Source organism: Heterocephalus glaber, unplaced genomic scaffold (assembly GCF_053883595.1).
Source record: "Heterocephalus glaber isolate CG9 unplaced genomic scaffold, H.glaber_assembly_v1.0 deba00001600, whole genome shotgun sequence".
Taxonomy (NCBI): domain Eukaryota; kingdom Metazoa; phylum Chordata; class Mammalia; order Rodentia; family Bathyergidae; genus Heterocephalus; species Heterocephalus glaber.
In genome coordinates, this window is record NW_028258372.1 from 20,086,880 (window position 1) to 20,108,186 (window position 21,307).

The window sequence follows — 21,307 nt, forward strand, 5'->3', positions numbered from 1 at the left end:
TGAATGTCCCTCTAAAAGCTGGACAAAATAACAAACATATGCCTGAAGCTCATGAAGAATAAAAGTGGAAGACTCATAATTTTGTTCCTCTTCTGAAGCAACCTATTGCAAAAGATCTCCTATAAACTAAGAGCCTTCATTCTCCTGGGCACGAGCTGGCAAGTGAAAAAGTCTGTACACACACACACATACTTTTAGAGCATTCTACACGCACAATTCATAGACACTAAGTCTAATCGTTACTGGAAACAGGAAAAAAAATACCAAAGCAACAAACCTTAGAAATCCTTCCTAGTCAATGAAGCCATCAGCAATTTCAAATTCAGTTTCATTTGTTAGTTTAAAAAGAGAGAGAGAGAGCACTTAGCAAGTGGTTACCTCTCAGAGCTTCCAGAGGACTGTTCTTCTTTGTACTGCTTTTTTTTTTTTTTGGTACCAGGGATCGAACTTGGGACCTTGTGCTTTTGAGGCAGGCAGCAGGACCACTGAGCTAAATCCCCGGCCCCTTTGTATTGCATTTTAAACAAATATGATCGGAAATCAAATGACTCCAAATATTTGCCTTCCAGATGTTTTTAACTCTAAGCCTTAAAAACTATCTAAGTTGCTTCCTTCTTGCCTGAGATTTGAGTCCACGAGTTCCCTTGACAAGGAAGGCCCTTTGGTCCCTCTTCTGGTTGCTGAAGCCATTTCAGCTTTGAAGCAGTTTACCTAACCCTGCAGGCAGCACTGAGTCAAGCCACCTGCTGTCAATGATCTGTTATTGCTCAGCCTTGGTGCTTGCCACATTGAACACCTTAGGACACGGGGGTAGAACAGGATCTGGCCTCTGACACATCCTACTCCAGACCCTGCATGGTATAGGTGAGGAAACAGGATTTCTAAGAAGCTGAAGTGCTCTATTAAAGCAACCCAGCCATCCAGCAGCAGAGCTGGGTCAAAACTGGAAACACCCCATACCGGGTACTGCAAAAAAACAAAAAAAACAAAACTGGAAACACCGATCTGACTATCAGACAATGCTCTGCACTTAATTTAAAAGCATGTTCCTGAAGTAGAAACCATGCTGTAAACTAACAGCAACTGTTCAGCTACCAGATTGATTAAGACTTCTAATATTGACAAGAAGAGTTTAAGAGAAATGCTGAATGCCAGCATTCTGTTTGAAATCTTGAGGGCACCTAGTGTGTAGTCAGCACACTGTATTTTTTCTGTTATTATTGGTATGCATGCCTGTCTTCTCAGAGAGTGCATTCTCCACCAGGGATGGATGATGTCCTGTTTATGTCTGTGCCCCCTCCCAGCTGCATAGCATGGATTTTACACACAGTGATACTAAGCACATCATTTTCAAAACAAATGAGCTCCCCAAACACACAGGCAGAGCAAGGATAGAAGATGTTCTATACATTGAGAATGGAGGGAAATAATCATCTGTATTTTATTAAATAGAAAACTCAGAGAGAGTAGCTGCCTAAGTACGGAGAATTATCAGGGAGAGGTTTCTAGACTACCAAACATTTTTCTGGAGCCCATTTAATCAGGGACTCTTTACTTCTTAGGATATTTCGTTGTCTTAATCAGAAGCTCCACACCCCTCTCAACAATGCTGTCCCTCCTAAGGGACCAGCACTGGTGCAATCCCTCTGGAAAAGCTTAATCGGGCTAATTGAGTCACAATACCAGCCCAAATTAATTAGACTTTTAGAAAGTTGTCAACACCCTTTAAAGTAACTTGGGCTCTGACTCTCCATAGCTTTCACAGAGTAGTAAACACTCAAGTTCTAAAGGCTTTAAATTCTACCAAGAATCCATCCATAAAGATCCTTCTCTTCTCAAGGACATTCACTCTACTGGCTTTTTATTTCCATATTAAACAGAAATTAAAAAGCAGAACTTCAGACTCCAAGAAAGATCACAAAACTTCAAAGTTCAAAAAGCCTATTTCTGTAGTCATTTTACAAAGAAACAAAGTAGTGTAGACTTGTAACCCCTAAGCAGCACCCCCATCTCAGAAAAGTCTCACTGCATTCCTGGAAACCAAAAGCATCCCTGCCAGAAGCAGAACAAGTGTCTTCAGATCTAGAAATCATTGAATCAAGCAATTAAAATTAAATCTCTTGCTAGATGTGGTGGCACACACCTGTAATCCTAGTACTCAGGAGACGGAGACAGAAGGATCACCATGAGTTCAAAGCCAGCCTACACTACATAGTGAGTTTGAGGCCAGTTTGAACTACAAAGTGAGACCTTGTCTCAAATAAAACAAAATAAAATAAATAAAATAAAATCTCTTAAATCTCCGGGTCTTTCCACTGCAGCAACACAAATATATTTTAAGCATCTAATCACTAGTTTCTCCTCCATAACCTTGTCTATAATAGCTTAATATTAAAAATTGGCTACAAAATTCACAACCTTACTCTCAAGGCACATTTATTTTGTATTTCATAAGTAAAAGTATCATTTTTTTAAATCCACCATGCACTTACAACACATCTTTCAATAGAGAGTCCTGAATCCTCTAATTGTCCACTTAGCAACTATTTCTCATAGGCTGGTGGCAGGCAGAAGCAAGTATTTCTAACCCCATTTTAGAATGAGGAAACAGCCTCAGGGACCTGAACTAAGACGATTCAGTTGTGAGGCTGAAATAGAAAATCAAACAAGATGACCTTGAATCAAATCGAGCCAGAAAAGGAGGTATAAATTGGTGGTGACACGTGCGTAGACAAATGTAACACCAGAAAAATCATCAAAATAGCCTTCTTTTTTTCTTTTTTTTCTTTTTTTTTTTGGTACTGGGGATCGAACTCGGGTCCTTGTGCTTGCACAGCAGGTGGCGAAATCACTGGGCTAAATCCCTGGCCCAATAGCCTTATTTTTTTAAAAAAGCATTACCGTCAAATCCTAAATATTATTTTTTATGCATATGCCATTACTTTGGCACATTCATTGTGTGAGTTTGCTGTTTGGAGTATGACCATATGTTATATATTCTGTTATCTACACTGCTTTATTTCCTCCCTAAGTATAACCCATGGAATACTAAAATGACTATTTACCTCACAAAATTACTTGTTACACTATGTGCTTATTCTAAGATTTTGATTTTGATTTTAAAATCTATTTAAAACCACTTGTCAATTAGTTTATTAGGAATCAGGGCAGAGTTGGAGGGAATTGTTCAAAAATTTGAAAGCAAACTAACTTCTAACACCTTCTAAAAACCAACGGACTCCATCAAGACCACTTAACTATCTAGCGACTAAGATGGGTCAAATCTGAGCACAGGCCTGACTCCTACCCAGTGCCTTAATTGTACCAAACCATGTTCCCCAACTAAATGGAAACAATGCACTAACTCAAAGCTTCTGCTCCCAGATCACTTCTGACGTCCAACAGTGGCACAATGTATTTAAGAAGAACATGGAATGTCTGTCTGAAACCTTCCTGTCTCTTCACAACACCCTCTCTCTCCTCCCACCTCTGCTCTGCCTCTTCCATGTACTGAATGCCACTGGAATTTCAAAGCCCAACAAATTTAGACTTGCTCATGAAGGAAAAAAAAAAAAAAGAGTTGGAAAATTTGACTAATGACAAATCACCCTCCCCACACTGCTGTACCCACAACTCTTTCTGCCTCTGTAGGAAACAAAAGATGTAACAGCTAAGGAAAGAAGAAATGGAAGATGAGGGAAAGCAGAAGTTGTGTTCTAGTCAGGAACTGGAGACAATGTAGCTGAGTCAGTAATCCCTCAAAACAAAAACAAGACAATTCAAAATTGTGTCAACTCAAGAAAAAATGAAATGCACAGAATATTCACTTGAGTAAAGATTCAGCCCAACGTCCTCCAGTGGAAAGGGAAAGATCATTTCATTTTATAAACAAGATCTGGGATAGAACCTAGATTCTCTCATCTCATCAAGCTCATACTCTGAACTTCTGTGCTAATCCCTCCCTGACTAAGATTGCTGAGAAGATGAAGGCTTCTTGGGGCTAGACTTTTAGCCAGAAAATAGAAAAGAAGGCCCTCAGCCAAAGCATTAAATTACTCATTTTCTTATGTTTCTACTCCTCTAGTCAGAAGGCTCTATGAGGGCAGGACTTGAAACATCTGGGACTCCCATCCCAGTACACGAAGCCTGGCAGGCATTTGGATGATTTGCCACAACATGATGAGGCCAAAGTCTACTTACACTTATGAGAGAGAAGCACATCAAAGGAATCTGCCCACCTCGTAGCCTCCTCAGTGGATAATCTCCTAGGAAAGAAGAAACATCTCTCCTAAAATGACCTCCTCCCACTCAGCCACCACTAAGATTTGCTTAGGAGTACAAATTGGAACAATGGAGGGCAAATGCAGACTATACCTGGATTCCTAAAATTCTGTTGCTGTAAATTTGTACATCCATAAGTCACTGTTGGGAAAACCTCAGGGTGCAAATTCAGGATATTGGCTTTCAGTCTAAACAAAAGCTAAGTAACAGCATGATTTAAAGATGTCAAAGTAACACTGGAAAGAAACTGGTTTTGTAAAAAAAAAAAAGCTAGGCTCAGCTCATGAGTCCATCTCTCACTGTCACCTTGAGTTCTTCACCTCTGAAGAGGGAATGATGATGCCCATTCCAGAGCTGGCTGAGGGCGAGACTAGGTGATGTCTGTGACATCATTTGATACAGCTCCTGCACACAATAGCCATTGAATCCAGATTATCTGAATCTAAGGATATTTTTAGAATAACTTTCAGTGTTTATTTCCAAATTGAGAGCTCAGATTGCTAACTAAGTAGAACTGAGAAGTATCCTTCACCTCCCACAGCATCTGAGTGATGGGAGACATGGCTCTCCTAGGAGGAGAAGGGCTCCCGTTCTGACATCGTGAAGCTATAACTTTCTTCTCCTCACATCAGGAATATCAAGAGCTGCTGAGAGGCAGGAATGTATTGTCCTATGGTTATCTGGTCAGCAGCTCACTAGAGAAGAATATGTTATATAGTTCAATAGTGGACACCCGGGGCCGGGGATTTAGCTCAGTGGTTCCGCCGCCTGCCTCAAAAGCGGAAGGATCTGAGTTTGATCCCCGGTACCAAAAAAAAAAAAGTAAAATCAATAGTGGACACCCCTTGGTGGGCACCCCACGATGTGGGCACCTTAGGACTTCCATGTGTCCATACTACTCACTTGAGAGCGCGGTTGGGTTTGTCAGGAAGGATAGCTGTGAAATCACTGCATGAGTCTGACTTGTGAGACAGGCATCCCAGTCGAGTCCTCATCCCTTTGTTCCTGAAATAAACACAGGACAGAAAGGCAGGAACTGTCATGATCGCAGCTGTCAGCTCTATAAAAGGCCCTAGAGCTGCTGCTGCAGGAGCCAGTGCTGTATCCCCTCTTCCCCCACCCCAGGTGGCCCCTGAGGAGTTCATCAACAGGCAGGGAACACCTCAAGAGCCAAGGGATGCACTCTGTCCTTATCTTGACTTCTGGCATAGCAATAGGTCCTCTGCCCTACTCCTAGAGGATGAATGCTTTTTAAAGCTGACACACCAAGTAGATGATATGTCAATAAAGGTCATTAGCTTGGAAGAATTTCTAAATTAGGATTCTCTGTAGGGAAAGGAAACACAGTGGTGACAAAATAACAGTCCACATTTTGCTTTCCCGGTAGGAGGGCAAAGTAGCAGCAGCAGCTAGTAACCGCAAAGCCCAGAAGTCATGCACACCAAGAGTAGAGGGAGGCTTGCAGAACACAGGGTGCAGAGCCGAGAGTCAGAGCACAGACCCAGTGTTGGGTTTTGGGGCAGGCCAACCCCCACGCAGGTTCTCCCCACTCATGACAGCCACTGGGCACAGATACAAAGCGCTCAGACCAGCAAGGGTGATTCCTCCAGGTGAGGAGAAGGGCAATCGACACAATCTATAATTAAGAACCAATATCCCCTTTGTCAGTTCTTTGACTTGCTTGACTAAGCTCTTCTGTTCCTATTTACATTTTGGCTTATCTTAAGAAGTATATTTAAGATGTTAACGTGTATGTTTAAATTTCTCATACATTTTTATTTTCCAAATGACCCTCATAATGATAGGATCTAATGAAAAAATCACACTAATGTTTCTTTCCAACTTCCAACATTAGCCTCTATTTACCTTTAACCAAGTATTGGCAAGCTACATCCCCACAAGGTGTCTGTTTGTGTACATGGAGTTTTATTGGAACATAACACCATTTGTTCACATATTGTCCAAAGCTGCTTTCAACTACAAGGGCAAAGTCAAGTAGTTACAACATAGACCACATGGCTCCACAAAGCTGAAAATATTTACTCTCTGGCCCTTGACAGAATATGTTGTTGATCCCTGATCTTTAACCATGGTAACCCCTCATGTTGAAGGCAAAGATAAGTGAGAAGAGTTTAGTATTATTAGACCAGGACTTCAGACTGACTTATAAAAGGGAACTGCCACGTGGACACTGGTAGCAATTTGCCAGGAGAATGGTCGTAACAGATGCCATTTTCCATGATGAAAGCAAGTCCTTCAAACCTGACTGTTTTTCTTCTTTTTCACAAATCCTAGGATTGGGCAGAGACCTTAGTTGTCATTCAATTCAATCACTTCCTTATGCTTCAAATGGATTTCTATCCCTGATCTTAGTAATTGTCTTTGCTACCAGAAATCTTATCCAACAAATGTCTACTGGGATGCCATTATATTTGACAGGAATGGATAACACTTGTATTCCATGGCACATCTCTGAAGAGTCTCTTAGGGTTAGAATGTTCAAGTTTCCCGAAATAATTTCTCTCCTCCAGAAAATTGACCTTCACCTCTTTTCTCAGCCAGGTCACTCTGTAAAACCACCTATTTCGTGGCATTTCAAACACTGGCTATTGGGCTGGGGATTTAGCTCAGTGGTTCTACCACCTACCTCGCAAGTGCAAGGTCCTTAGTTCGATCGCCGGTACCAAAAGTAAATACATAACCCACTGGCTATAGTTATTCTCTCTGTTGAGACCAAGAGCATCTGTGTATTTACTCACTCTTCCAAATCACAGATGCCCAACAACACCAAGTTATGCAAGTAACTGACTAACGGCCCTTGAGCTGTCCATCATATCCCATAAGTCCAAGTAAAGGTCCTGTTCAGGCTTCATGAGGCCAGAACCCTACATCCAGTGAGCCAGTTCATTCCTCACTGTCTTAGAATCATCAGTCACAACACAACCAGGTCACTGCCCCTAAAGAGCAACTAAGAGGACTCTCAAAAAGCAGGAAATCTGCACATGCCATTTAACAAGGTTTAGCAGAGGCCAGTGTTACCCAGATAACACGATTCTCTCAGTTTGTAAAAATCGTCAACAAAATATTCTTTGGGACAACATTGTTTTTATTTTGAATCTTTCCAGGTAAGTCTTAAGCTAAACTCTTCTTAGGTCTAAAATAATGGAAACAGAAGCAAGAGTCAAAAGTTAAGTTTCCATATAGGCTTTTCTTCTTCTGTCTTCTTCTACAACCCCTGGCCCAGTAACTTGTAGAAGTCTTGAATGATTCCATACAAGCTCATGCACTATCTCTCATCCCACCCATGGGTCCCACTGCCAAGAGATCCTGCCAGTCAGCGTGAGGGCACATAGCTAAGGCAGGTCCTGCTTGCAAGGCCACAACTTTGCAAAGAAGCACACAGCAAGAGCAGTGCAGTTCACGCAGGAGGCCTAGGGCGATAGGTGCAAGCGGACCACCCAGTCGCCTGAAGGCTCGGGCCAGCCTCAAACAGCAGGGAAGGTTGGGAGGTGGAGAAAAGAGGAGAGGGGCAGGGACAAAGAAACAGGTCATGGATCCGTTACCTGCGTGGCATCAGTAAGGCAGCCATACAGGCATCCGTTTATGGTTAACCCTTTGGCTGGTTTGCAGGGACGTCAGGGCAGGAAATAAGACTGCGGGGCTCAGGGATTTACCCTTTCACGTCCTTTCACCTAAAATCAAAGAATCTGCTGTAAGAGAGGCCACCCTCTCTCATCTGACTGCCCAACATGTCCTTCAACTGGTTCTCTACCAATGGAACTCCTCCCCACACACAAACACCCCAGCCCCCACAAGCATCCACTGCTCCTCTCGAGGACAACCAACCAAGGATGGAGGAAGAACAAATAGGTGGCTTTGCACTGCTGACTTCCGGTTAGGAGTTCCTACTTCCTTAGCCACTCACCATCAACAGAAATTGGGACATGGGCCTAGCAAACCAAAAATTACTGTTGTCTTTATCTTACTAGAGTGAGGTCCAAGTGACCAGGCAGGATGGGAGGGTGAGGAGCCAGCACTTGTTCCAAAATAACTTGATTGACTCCTGCTGTGGTTCTCACCTCCCCCCAGTTGTACCTGCCCTGGGTGGGTGGATGTGGAGACTTGGGGAGGTGGGAGTGACTCCAGCAGGGGCTTGGCAGGCACCCTCTCCACATGGGCTTGCTCCTTTGAAAAGTGATCCCAGGCACAGACTGAGGAAATGAATATGCAAGTCACCCTTTCTACCCATGTGGAGGTTGGGTGACCTTTCTCAGCCTGGGGGGCCTGGCCCATTCCTGACCCAAAGCAAGGAGGACACTGGGGTGGGGGAAAGGAAATATTAAGGTTGATTGACTTATGGTCCCTCTCTCTTTTGAGGGTCGCAGTGCTTCAGACCCTTTGTTCCCACAAAAGAGAACTGATAGGAAGAAACACATGAGAGAACAGCCTATCCATAAAGGATTCCCTTGGAGAACTCTGACACCAAACATAGAATCCATTTTAAAGAAAATCTAATTTAGATAAATAAGTTTCCTATGTAAGCTACACCATTTAAAGTGTTTTGCTATTACCCTGAACATTTCACAAGTACTTTTTTTAATTGCTTTGCTAATGATGCTATAATTAATAAAAATAAAATGTGTTTTATGAAAACTAAAAGAAGAAAAAAATTAAGTTTTATGTAAAATCTCATCCACAGGGACTGTGTTCCCTGACAACAGGGACATTTCTTCAGTCACTGTCCTAACCAGGCTTATACCTGCTCTCCCAGAAGTCAAGAAATCAAAGCTCTTTATAGCTATAAGGGTCTCTAGAAATCATCTTTGGGGCACTTGCCTTATTTCCTCTTGCTTTTGAGATATACCCCAGGGGAGGGCCCTCATTCTCCTGAAGCTGAGCAGAACTAGATACTACTACCCACATACACCACAGCAAGGTCATTTAGGGCAAGGGGCCACTGAGGAAGGTCCCTGCCTTGTCACCCTGGCCATTCACACTACCAGCCCACACTGGCTTGCCATGCTGTCTAAATGCCTCTCTCTCTCTCTCTCTCTCTCTCTCTCTCTCTCTCTCTCTCTCTCTCTCTCTCTCTCTCAAATTCATTCTGCCCACAAACACCCATCCCTTTGATGAGTCCAGTTTCGGGCTCCACTAAATGAGAACAGCAGAATACTCTGCCCCAGCTGCCTGGTCCATTCTGACACCTCTCCACTCTTATCCCATTTGATTCTACACTGATGGGGGACAGAGTAAGAGGTTGCCCAGAGTCCAGGACATTCAAAGGTATGATTACACCCACAGTGCATGTGCCCTCATAAGTGGACCCCAAGTCACAGGTGACTGGAGCAGACAGGATGGGACCTAATGGGAAAAGAGGAAACTCGGGGGAAAAAATAAAGGTTAAAAAGCAAAAAGCAAAGATTTATAAAGAGGGAGGGAGAAACTAAGAGCCTCAGTGGGGAGAAAGCAATCAATATGCATGAAGAGGCAGGTTAATTAAATATGGATAATGCCATCAGCACACCAGGCCACCCCAGAGAGGAAAGAGAACAGCAAAAATGATACTCACTGTCGCTGACCAGTCCTCATGGCCTGCAGTTCATTGCCAACTGGATGGTCAGAGAGGCTGCAGGTTAAGGGGCTCTGAGGAAAGAGTAGATCTTTCTTTTAGCAGTGGAATCCTTGGCAGGTGGAGGGCATGTTTGCATGGACACACAGGCTCGCGCACACACACACATATATACACAAGCATGCATGCACAACACACCTCCCACCAATTGAGCCAGGCAGCAAGCGGCCCCGCTGAAAGCTCTTCTCTCTGCTTGTCACATCCAGTAAATACTGAAGCAGCCTACACCCGGCGGGCGGTGGCTCAGCTCCCAGGCACAGTCTGCAAGCCCATCCTCATTGGCAGGACACAGGAGGTGCCCCTGAGCGGACTGACTTGGCACACTGCCTGAACCTTCCTCCTCAGCCTCACTAACCTGAAGCTTCTCTGGTTGCAGCTCAGGGAAAAGTCCCCACAGCCCACGGCTGCCTCTCTCTGCACCCAGAGAAGAGTCGGTATTAACTCTTTCAGGCCACCAATAAGCTGAAAATTCAGTGTCCAGGAGGCCCCTTCTAATGAGCTCTGCTGCTGGCTGAGGGCTAGATGCTGCACAGGGAGCATATAGATCTTGCCCCAGACAGCTGCTGACGGCAGGAGCCAAGCCGAATCAAATCTCCTAATGAGCCAGGAGGAGGGGGGCTGTCTTGCTGGGTGTGATGTGATGTGATAAATGCAGAGAGCAAGAAAGCTACGGGGCAGGTCACACATCTAAATTCCACCCTCTTTCTCCCAATTTCTATTGTGCTGCGCTACCAAGCCAAACCACACAGCCCTGAAATTACCCCTCTCCACCATATCTCAGTCGTCCCCTAACTCTTCAGAGGCATCTCTCTCCCAAACAATTTCCACTTCTACCCCCACCAGTGCCAACCACACCGCTCCCCATTTCTTAATGAGAAATTTCCGCCTCCTCCACCTCCCCAAACGTGCATATTTCTAACCCTGTGCTCCTGCCTCTCACCTGGTTTTTCCTACTGTAGAAACTCACCTCTCTCCCTCACCCATCACCTAGCAACTTCCCCCATCTTGCATTTGTGACAGAGTGAGACTTTTGCCTTTGTTCTGCCTGATCTGCACATCATCCTTGTTTTTCTGTCTCTTTTACTTCCAGTTTTTCTTCCAAACCTCCTTACCCACAAGGATCTTCGCACTGCCTGCTTCTATTCCAGAAGAAAGACTCTGCCTGCTTGTCTTAGTGTAGTGGTTTTCCAAAAGTGGTGCCTGGACCAGCAGCTCAGCATCACTTTGAGAATGAGTTGGACATGCCAATTCTCAACATCACCTTGCCAGACATACAGCATCAGAAACTGGTTTCACCTTCCAGGTGATTCTGACACAGGCTAAGCTTTGCAAACTGCTTCTCTGAAATGAAGCTTATCTTCTGTTCATTACACTCTGGGCTTCTAAGACTGAATCTCTGTCCCTATTCTGCAAGTCATTTCTGAAACTGAGAAGGTTACAGAAAGTGATGGCTTTATAATAAAAGTAATAGATTCCACATGTGACCTTTTAAAATGTATGAAGCATTTTCATGCACTGTCACTCAACAATCCCATGCAATGGTCAGAGAAGGTATTATTATCCCATGCTACAGGTGAAAAAACTGAGACTAGACATGGTGAATGCCTTTTTCAAGTTGACACAACGCACACAAGACAACACAAGGACTAGAATTTGTGTCTTATGACTAACAGCAGAGCTCTTTCTACTACATTATGCTGAGACAAAGAATTTCTGGGCACACCTATTGGTACATAAACTATATTCTAACACTGAAATGATTTTGCTGAAGCTATTCATTGCCAGGTGGTAGAATAAAATAAAAATTCCAATGCTGCCTCCACAGTGACTCATTGTCTCTCTCTGATAATGTCTACAGTGCCCCTCTGCTAAGCAAAGGAACCCCCATGTTGCAAAATGAGATACAAAAGAAAAGGTTTCCATTTTTTAATTAAGTTCATTTGTACATTTTAGGTATGCATTATGATCACATTAATCATTGGGAAGTCAGTTCTTATTTTTTTCCCCATTCCCCTTCCCTCCCTTCCATCACTATGCCCCTCCCTATTTACAAGAACTTTGTTTCCATTTTTTCCTTCTTTTCTCATAATGTTTTTCTTTCCCTTCTTTCCTTTCCCCCACCCCCTCCCTGCTTCCCCAAGTTTTTCATTCTTTATAACTCCTGCCTTGAATTGTGATGCTAGCTGGATTTAGAATTTAAGCAGACTAAAAAAAAAATTTAAGCAGACAGAGAATCTTTCATTTCTAAACATTTTTCTAGTACACTGTGCCATAGGAAACAAGTGCACAGATAAGCTAGCAAATAAAAGCCAGAAGATGAGTCCGTATAGCTAATGTTTAATGCACACAGCTATGCACAATGTTTAATGAGCATTTTATATATGCCAGACACTATGCTCAAATTGCACTGGAGTTAATCTTATTTAACTGTCACTATAAATTTATAAGGTGAACTTTATACAGGTAAAAATTGAGACAAGTCATTTGTAAGTGACAGAGCTGGTGTCTTATACCAAATTTGGTGCTACTGTGCTCTCAGTGTAACACAAAGGCCACATCACCATGGTACCCATCTCTACCCATGCTACAACAGTCGGCTAAAGGCCTTCTCTCATGCTACCAAGTCTGATATGCAGAGTGGAAAAGCACCAGGGGGGGGTAGCAGGGCTGCAGATGGGCCCCAGTCTCAAGTGGAAGCCAGTCAATATTAACCAGGCATCAGTCTGCAATTAACCTTTAGAGAAATAATATAGTCACAGGAAGTCAATATGGCAAGTGTTCAATATAATTAATAAAATTTTAAAGGACATATGAGAATAGAAAGAGCAGAGACAAGAGTGTGTGGACATGCCTAACACAAGGAAAAAGACAAAATTAAAACTAGTTCAAACGTTTTTACCAAAACACTCCTAAACACCAAGGAGTCCTCCCAAAGCACCCCAGCTTGAAAAGCACAGATCTAATGCCAGTCCCCTTTTGTGGAAGGGGTCTAACATAATCTTCCAAAAAGACAGGTGCACAAAGAACTCGAGTGGGGAACTAGGCTGAACCTGAGGTAAAGCACTCCACATGCTCATCTTCCCTAAAAGAAGGAGACAGGAGAAGGCACCAGTTTGAGTGCTCGGAGGATGGAACACATCCATGTGGACTCTACCCACCCCTGCTTTGAGCCCTGGCAGGAATACAAAGATCTGGATTCTTTTCTGGCTACTGCTCCTGACTTACTGGCTGAAAACTGGGCACAAGACATTTCTACTAGCCAAGACGCATGGCTTTCCCCCAGGAAAACAGTGGTGACAAGCCTTGCTCTGGCTGCTTGTCCTGTGCAGCTCTCCTCTCAGGAAAACGCCCTTGCCAATGCTCATCTCTGCTGTTCTCCACAATCAGCACTGCCATCCTGCTTCCAGTGAGCTGCAGGCTGCTGCACAGAGGTCTGCTGGACAGCTCCGCACCCTCAGACTGCTGGCTCCATTGCATTTGGAGCAACCAAGATTCCTCTCCTGAGACTCAGTTCCCACAGGGTTCCCTCTGTTTGTCCACAATATCACTTTATCCTAGTTCCTTGGAGTAACAAGTATAGACATTTTTGGTTTCTTTTTCCCCATTCCTCTTGCTGAAGTAGTTTTTAAATCTGATAGTTGTCTCTGAAATAGTCCTTAACTTCATCCCCTCCCATCCACTGGTGTTGCCTGTCAATGGGGATTCAGTTCCCAGCCCAGTGCATGTCCTCCTCATGAAATGACCTGCTCCATTTCTCCCTCACCCACTGGCAAACTTTCTTGCTCTCTACACAACCATCAGTGACCCACACCATCAGCACACACACCATAAAGCAGATCTTCTGTATAATAATCTTTGATGGGTCTACTGCAGCTTGCAGTTCCTCCCTGTACCTCAATCCAATTTGCCTATCCAGTTTTACATCCCCATTGCTCTTCCCATCCATCCCCATTGCTCTTCCCATGCACCTGATTCTTCAGCTGCTTCCTCTGCCTAGAATATCCTCACCTTGGATCTGCTTAGCTCCCAGCTCCTTTTCAAAATCTATTATCTCCAAGGTAGGAGTCCCTCTATCCCAGTCCCACCACCTTAGAGGTATGGTTCTGGTAGACCACATCACAGTTTTAGTTAATCTTTTTGTTTTATGGTTTCTAATCCTCATAACTGACTGTCCACTCTGAAAACACGTGACTTACTTCCCTTACTATCAATTCTAATTTCTATGTATGGAGCAGGTGTTTAATAAGCTGGCTGAATTTGATTCTGACTTCATGAAAATCTCTAAAAAACCACCGAGCTTTCCTTCTGCAGCCTCCTGGTCAGGACTAAAGTCAACAGAATATTAATGGCATTCAGGGGCAGTAGCACAGGTACAGAAGGCTTTTTGTAAATTACCTGAACAGCCCAGTTAGGACATAATGGAATTAATCAGGAGCAAAAGGAGCACTTAGCATTGTCACACAGGCCATGAAAATGCAATTAAATTGAAGATAAAGAGAATTAAAATCTGCAATATAATATTTTGAAAAGCCATGACAGAAGAGGAGGTTTAATGCCAAATGCCCCCTGTGTATTTGTTTAATCAATATACCACCTAGTTGGATTGTACCACATTAAAAGCTTTTAATAAAATAGTCACTTAGATATTAGATTTGAATTCTGGTCAGCATGCTCAAGCTCTTCCGCCAATCTTTTAAAAGCAATTTCCACTTCGTAGCTTCCTAGTAACAGTAGAAACATGAATCAACATACGCTGCATTGATTTAGGGTTTCCATGGAGACTGGAAGGACACAGGGAAGGGCAAGACAGAAAGAGGTCACTTGGCCCAAAATTCTACCTTAAAAAAAATGCATTTCAATTCCATTCCTCTGAGCATTAGCAGCCTCATTTCCTGTTCATCAGCTCAAGCATCCAGATATTTAATTTGTAATAACCCTCCTCAATTCCTCCTAAGGAACATCAGAAGGGACAGGGAGAGAGGTCAGCAGCTAAAGCTGGGAACCCATGAGGTTTGCAAAGAAAACCAGAGAAGTACAGGCTTTGGAATCAGAGGGGGGGGTCCTATGATTCTAATTCTGTCATAAACTAGCTCTGTGACACTAACTAACCTTACTAGCTCTGTGATCACCAGCTAACAAAACCAAGAGCTTTGAACTTTAATTTTCTCATGTGTAACATACAAACCCTACCACCTGGCCTATTTTCCAGGGTGAACATAAGAAAGAAATGAGATATTCTGTGGGAAATGCTTTGCAAATTCCAGTACACTGTCCCTTAATATTATGTTTGGAGGTGATCTTAGCTTAGCTTCCTTTTAAATGGAATTTTGCCAGTGAGCACATAAATGCAAAGAAAGAGAAAGAAAGAAAGAAAGAAAGAAAGAAAAGAAAAAGGAAGGAAGGAAGAGAAAGAAAGAAAAGAAAGAAAAAGGAAGGAAGGAAGGGAGGAAAGAAGGGAGGAAGGAAGGGAGGGAGGGAGATTACTGATTTAGGATTTAGTGGAGAGTAGGCAAACAGACCTGGAGTGGGGGAAGTTCAGTGGGTTTGACAGCCCTAAGTTTCAATCCCAGCTCCATAATTTTCTAAATCTATTACTTACTTTCTCTGAGCCTCATGTTTGTCATGGGTAAAATGAAGATACTAGTAGTAACTGTACCAATGTCATAAGCTTGCTGTAAGCATCAAATTTGATGATGTAATATGGTGCTTACCACTATATGTGACAAGGGGTAAATGGCTTTAAGTATGAACCACTTTTATCATCATTATTATTGGCCTCTTTGAACTTCTCAGTGCACGGGTTTACCCAACTCTTTGTCACCTTTCTCATTTACTTTTGTTCCTCTTGAGCCTTCATTGGTCTCCTTTCCATTCACTGTAGCCTTTTTTTTTCTTTCCATACTTTTTTCTTTATTCACTATATTTGTACTTCCCTTCCTAAGCATGTTTAGAAAGGAATTTTAAAGTTAAATTTTAGAGGCATTAGTAACCAAACCTGTAATTGTTCCTCCAGGCTCCTAAAATTAAATGGCACAGCAAAACTGAGGGAAATGATACAAAATTAGGAGACAAGATTACATGACGCTCAGGACTGTACATGCCACACCAGCTCTCTCTTAAACAGTCTACCTTGTTGCCCTTCAGGTGCCTTCAGAGACAATGATCATCAGTGTTTAATAAAATAAACAAAATGAAATACATGGACTTTATGAAGAACCCTGATTCAAATTGAAAACTATAAAAATGCGATGAGACAATGAGGGAAATTAGAGCACTGATTGGATAGTTAATGATCTTAGAAAATTACTGTTAAATTTTTATTGTGATATTGACATTGAGGCTATTTCCCCTTAAGAGATCTTATCATTTAGAGATTCACTCTGAAATATTCATGGTCGAAATGATTTTCAATCTGGAAACTGCTTTAAAATCTTCCAGGGAGGGAAGAGGGGACACTGAAGCTGGGGGTGGGTAGATATGGGATTATGGTTCTGTTCTTTAGACTTGTATATATTTAAAGTTGTGCAAAACAAAAGTTTTAAGAATAGTGTGACCAGTGACAAAGTGTGGCTTCAGTACAATGAGCTTAAAGTGTAAATTATTAGTGCAAGGAAAGTAGAAAACAGAAAGAGAAGATTTGAATGGGAGTTGATTTCCCATAGCCCTTCCATTGTAAGTTTCTTCCCTACAAGTAAACCCATTTTCAGGAAAAGGTAAAACAAGACCAAAAACTATAATTTGCCTCCGTGGGAGCAGGTGCTAAACTTTGTAGAATAGATGCGATTGTTAGATATCATCTACCCAAATTAAACTGTAAAGATTTTGCCTATGGTCACATCTTTTAGAGACACAGTCAGAATTCTGACCCATGACTCCTGAGTGGGCCCCAACTTCCTGCCCATATGGCAGAGCTGCCAGTTTACAAACACCAAATCCAAACCGCAAGTCAACACTATATGAAGATACATATAATTGCCTGCTTGCTTACTTCCCTAACCCTCATCTGTTCCAATTTGGATCCTAGTCCTAAATCCTAACTTAGGTTCTACAGATTAGCTTCCTAGTAAGTAGCCAGTTCCTGTGAAGGCAGCTGAAGAGCAAGAAGGTAGAGTGTGGAGAAGAGAGGTGATGTAGCAAACAATTCTTCCCACACCTGATCTGGCTCATCGAGATAAGAGGTTCTCAAGTACTAAGTGCCTGGACCTCTTTCCCCTACTTGAATCCTACCAATCTATCCACATTCACACCCATCCTTCCTTCCCACTGCTCTCAAAGGTACCTATTCAATCCCTCCTCCTGTGGCCTTGAGCCCGTGTTTCTTCACTTGAGCCCTGCTTTGTCAAATCTCTATCTTTATTCTTTCCTTCTCCCATGTTATTCTATACCCAACAATAAAGATAATCAAGCCCCTTCAATTTTTTTTTTAAAAAATGTACCTTTGAGTGTTCCTGTCTTTGATTGCCTGAAAAAGGTCTGCTCTGTTTCTTCATTTCCTATCCCACCACAATCCTTTGCAATCTGGCTTATATCCCCACCGCTCTCCTCAAACAGTGACCTCAATATTATGAAGTCCAATGGAAATTGCAGTCTTTGTCTTTATGGACCTCTTTGCTGTATTTTCTACTATGGTCATTCATTTACTCCGTGGCATTACACTCCTGACTGCTATTCTCCTTGGTTACTTTATTGCCTCTGCCACCTCTGCCAACTCCTTAAGTGCTGGGGTTTTCCTTCCTCTCTAACTTTGACTCCCTACTGTTTTCTCCTTGCATGCTGCCTGGACAATCTCATCTTTGGCTATAATATACTGACCATTTCTCCAAATATGGTCCTTTCCCAATTGTATAGATTCCTACAGCTTGTGGGTTACTGAACATACCACTTGAGATAACCCAAAGTCACAACAAATGCAAATATAAATCTAAAACCACGCACATAATATCCCCTCGTTTTCCTGACCCATTTTATCTACCATCCCTCTATCTACCCATTACACACAGACACACACAGACACACACACACACACACACACACAACTCAGCTTCCTGTGAAATTGCTGATACGAGTTTCTAACACCACCATCCACTGAGTAACTCAACCCAGAAATAGAGAAATAATTAGAGGAGACTCCTTTTCTCTCATCTCCTAACTTCCACCAATTACAAAATCATGCTGATTAAATCTCTTTCAGAGTTTTCAAATCTGTCTCCTCTCCTCCATCCTTACCACCACTTCCCTGATTCATATCCTCATAGTCCTAGTTGTGGGCCCTAGTTGATGTCCTCACAGTATTTCGTTTCTGTGATCCAGTCTATGTCCTTAAATTCATCGCCATCCTGCAGCTATCATCACCTGTTTAGATCACAAGTATGACTGTGCTCCCTTCTCACAACCTCTAAGCCTTTCTGGCCTAAGCATAAAGTTCAGGCTTTAAAAAGGTCCTGATACAAGCATCAAATCCAGTGGTTCCTGTCTCCTTTGAGAGTTGCCCACCATTCTGCTGTCTTAAGCTTCTCTATCCAACAGCTCCGTATCATTCACCATCATGAGCATGTATCACAGGCCTCCCTCGTTCCATCCCCTCTGCCTAGAATGCTCTTGACCTTATTAAACCCTATTCATCCTTCAAGCTGCACTCAGGACCACTTCCTCCAAGAAACCTCCCCTGAACATCCTTGTGGAAAGTGTCCTGTGTGCTCTCAAGACTCCTGGGCATACTTCATCCTACCATTTGGCACAGGGAGGTGCCCGTAACTCTCTCCACCTAACCAGACCCTAAGTCCATCAAGGTCACAGGAAGTATGTTTATTTATTCTGTCTTCATTTATTCATTCAACTAATATTTAAGTATCCCTGAGTGTCAAGTGCTGTCATGTTCCAGGCATGGGTATGTTACATTTCCTATGTACATTACTTAGGCAAAGGATGTATCTTTCACCTCTACATTTCCAAAATGTAACACAGTGTCTCCCACCAAGGAAATGCTCCATAAATGTTTGCTGAGCTGACCTGAACCAGCCAGCAGGAAGGCAAGGGAGATGATGTTTGAGTTTGGAGCAGGATGCTGGCCACAGGGGCAGTGGAGTCATAGAAATGGCACATTCTCAGGGTCAGTGACAAGGGCTCAAGTTTCAACTCTGCTCTTTCATGGCAGGCTCACCCTAATCTAGGACCTTGCTTTCTCACCTCTGAAGTCAGAATTGCTGAGACAATGCCAACTTCTGGTGTTACTGTGTAAGAATCCACAGAGATAGGGAAGCAAACACGGATGGTAAATTATTCAGCCTTAAGAAAACACAAAGTCACACTGAGAGTAGCAAAGTCAAAGAAGATAGGTGCCCAACACCACATAGGGTTGGAGATGGAGGCTGCAGGAGATGGGGAAACAGGCAGCCCTGTCTTTCAAGGCCTTGGGGCTCAGATGTAAGCAGAAGATGCTGCCACAGTTGAAATGTGGTCTCTCCTATCTCTGCATGCCAGGGCACCAGTTATCAATCTTCTCCTCTTCTTAGTAATAAAAGCTTCACCATTTGCCATCAGGGTCCACAGCTGTGTGCAGGAAGTGGCTTCAGCACTCTCCCCCTCCTCTGAATATAAAATAAGCTCTTTCTCCATTTTTAATGACTCCAGGCAAAGGCTTTTATGTCCTCCCTTCTGCTGCCTTCTAGCCAGTCACCCAGATCAGGCAGAAGGGAGACTCTACAACTGCCACAGCCAGGAGTGGCATTTATACACAGCCATAGGAAATAGTGCAGTACAAACTGGGACCCTGGGGACAGTTCTTCCACTACAACCAGGTCCTAAATCCACAGAGCCCTCTGGGAAATGAGAGCTGTCAGCGAGGTGCCTTGCTTTTGGGCATGTGATGGGTGCATGTTAATGTCTGCACTGGGGGCGGGAGGAGGGACGAGGGCTGTGTGGGTGTGCTCTGATGCACAGAGACACTGAGCAAATTCCTGACACTTCTTGACAGACAAAGCCCTGGTAGGAATCAACCTTAAGCCCTCAGCTTTCCTGAGACACTCTCTTCCTGGGACCTTTTACTAAAGAGCTCAGAAGCCTTTGGAAATTGCACACAGAGAACACTGACAAAAGTCCTGATGAGAATATTTTTGGACAGTGGAAAATATCCTAATGCACAAGTAACAGGGAAAGCAAAGGAGTGCTTCTAACATCTCTAGAGATGGAGGCATTTCTAGAAAGAGGAGATGAGAAAGCTCAAAACAGAGAGTCTGGCATAGGACTGGCCTGGAAAATGCTCTAAGCCATGAAGTCATTACATATAATACAACTTATATTTTTATAGCACAGTCACAACTTACAAAGTTCTTTTATGTCTCTAGCTGAATTTAAGCCTCCTGAGCCTCTGTTTGTCCTGGAAAGTTAGGAGGATTCAATAGCATAATATAGGGAAATTGCCAAGCAAAATTGCTCAACTGATCTTGACTGTGGGAAGCTAGCATTATTTCTTTATTTGAACGTTACAAAAACCTTTGACAGTAAGGGGCACTTGTGAGTGCTCCCATTTTCCAGATTACCAAAGTGAAAGTGCTCTGTGGCCCCGTGTAAAGGGCCCTGGGTAATTCAGCTAGTGGCCCTAGGAAGTCTTAAACTCAGGACCTCCAGAGCTATCCACTACTCTACTTCTCTGCATGTTCAATTGCTGCTGCAGTAGCCCCTTCCCTAATATCCACATTAGTAGGGGTTGTCTTAATGCAAGGATAATGGATTTTGTTCAGCCATCCATCCACACTCTCACTTGTCCCCTGAGGGCACCTAGAATTTGTGACATGGCTAATGTGGCTAAAAAACCATGTTCTTCAACTCACTGACTTATGGGAGAAAGATTGGCAGATTTAATTCAACTCAACAGAGAGCATGAGTAAGTTTTCAGGTTTCTTTGTGTGTTAGGCACCATGTGAAATTTTTCTAAAAAGAGGATTTGATACCTACGACCAGCTCACCTTGGCCTGGCTACGATGAGACATGGACCATACTATAAGTACCCTACATGCTGCCTGGAAGCAAGACAGATGTCATGTGCCACCAGACTGATGTGCCAGCGTCCCATTCACAAACAACAGCAGAACAAAACATGAATGAGACTAAAACTACAGAGACTGTGTGATAGTCCAGATATCAACCCACACTATTGTCAGAGCCCCCTATGGGATCTGAGAGTAGAAATAGGATCCCTTTGAACCAGAAAGCGGGTCTCGGGGAACTGAGGAGTTGTGGTCCAGGATGATAGAAAATTTTTAAAAAGAGTCTTTCCAGCTTAGTACCTATAACTGTTAGGTCAGGCACCTTCCTGCACCTTGCTCAGGACAGAGCTGGCAAGCTTTCCCTGCTCTGAGAAGCTCTGGCAGAGAATGAGTGGGGCTTAAGAAAGGAGGA

General features: G+C 43.1%; 1 protein-coding gene across 9 annotated transcripts in view; it reads right to left on the bottom strand.

Moving 5' to 3' along the window:
- The window catches only part of Rgs8 (regulator of G protein signaling 8), a 32,127-nt gene extending 21,084 nt beyond the window's left edge, over positions 1-11,043 (bottom strand). The window contains exons 1-5 of one of the 9 annotated variants that reach the window (XM_004862826.3): positions 11,023-11,043; positions 9,851-9,924; positions 7,845-7,973; positions 5,185-5,286; positions 4,201-4,265 (exon numbers count right to left, since the gene is read on the bottom strand). In XM_004862826.3, the coding sequence (XP_004862883.1) occupies positions 4,201-4,265; positions 5,185-5,286; positions 7,845-7,870 (193 nt within the window). In that variant the 5' untranslated portion in view covers positions 7,871-7,973; positions 9,851-9,924; positions 11,023-11,043. Of the gene's footprint in view, positions 1-4,200; positions 4,266-5,184; positions 5,287-7,844; positions 7,974-9,850; positions 9,925-10,048; positions 10,628-10,877; positions 10,897-11,022 lie in introns of those variants that run through there. The other 8 variants (XM_021242902.2, XM_021242901.2, XM_087194413.1 and 5 more) reach the window with 8 other exon arrangements.
- Positions 11,044-21,307: the final 10,264 nt, after the last annotated feature.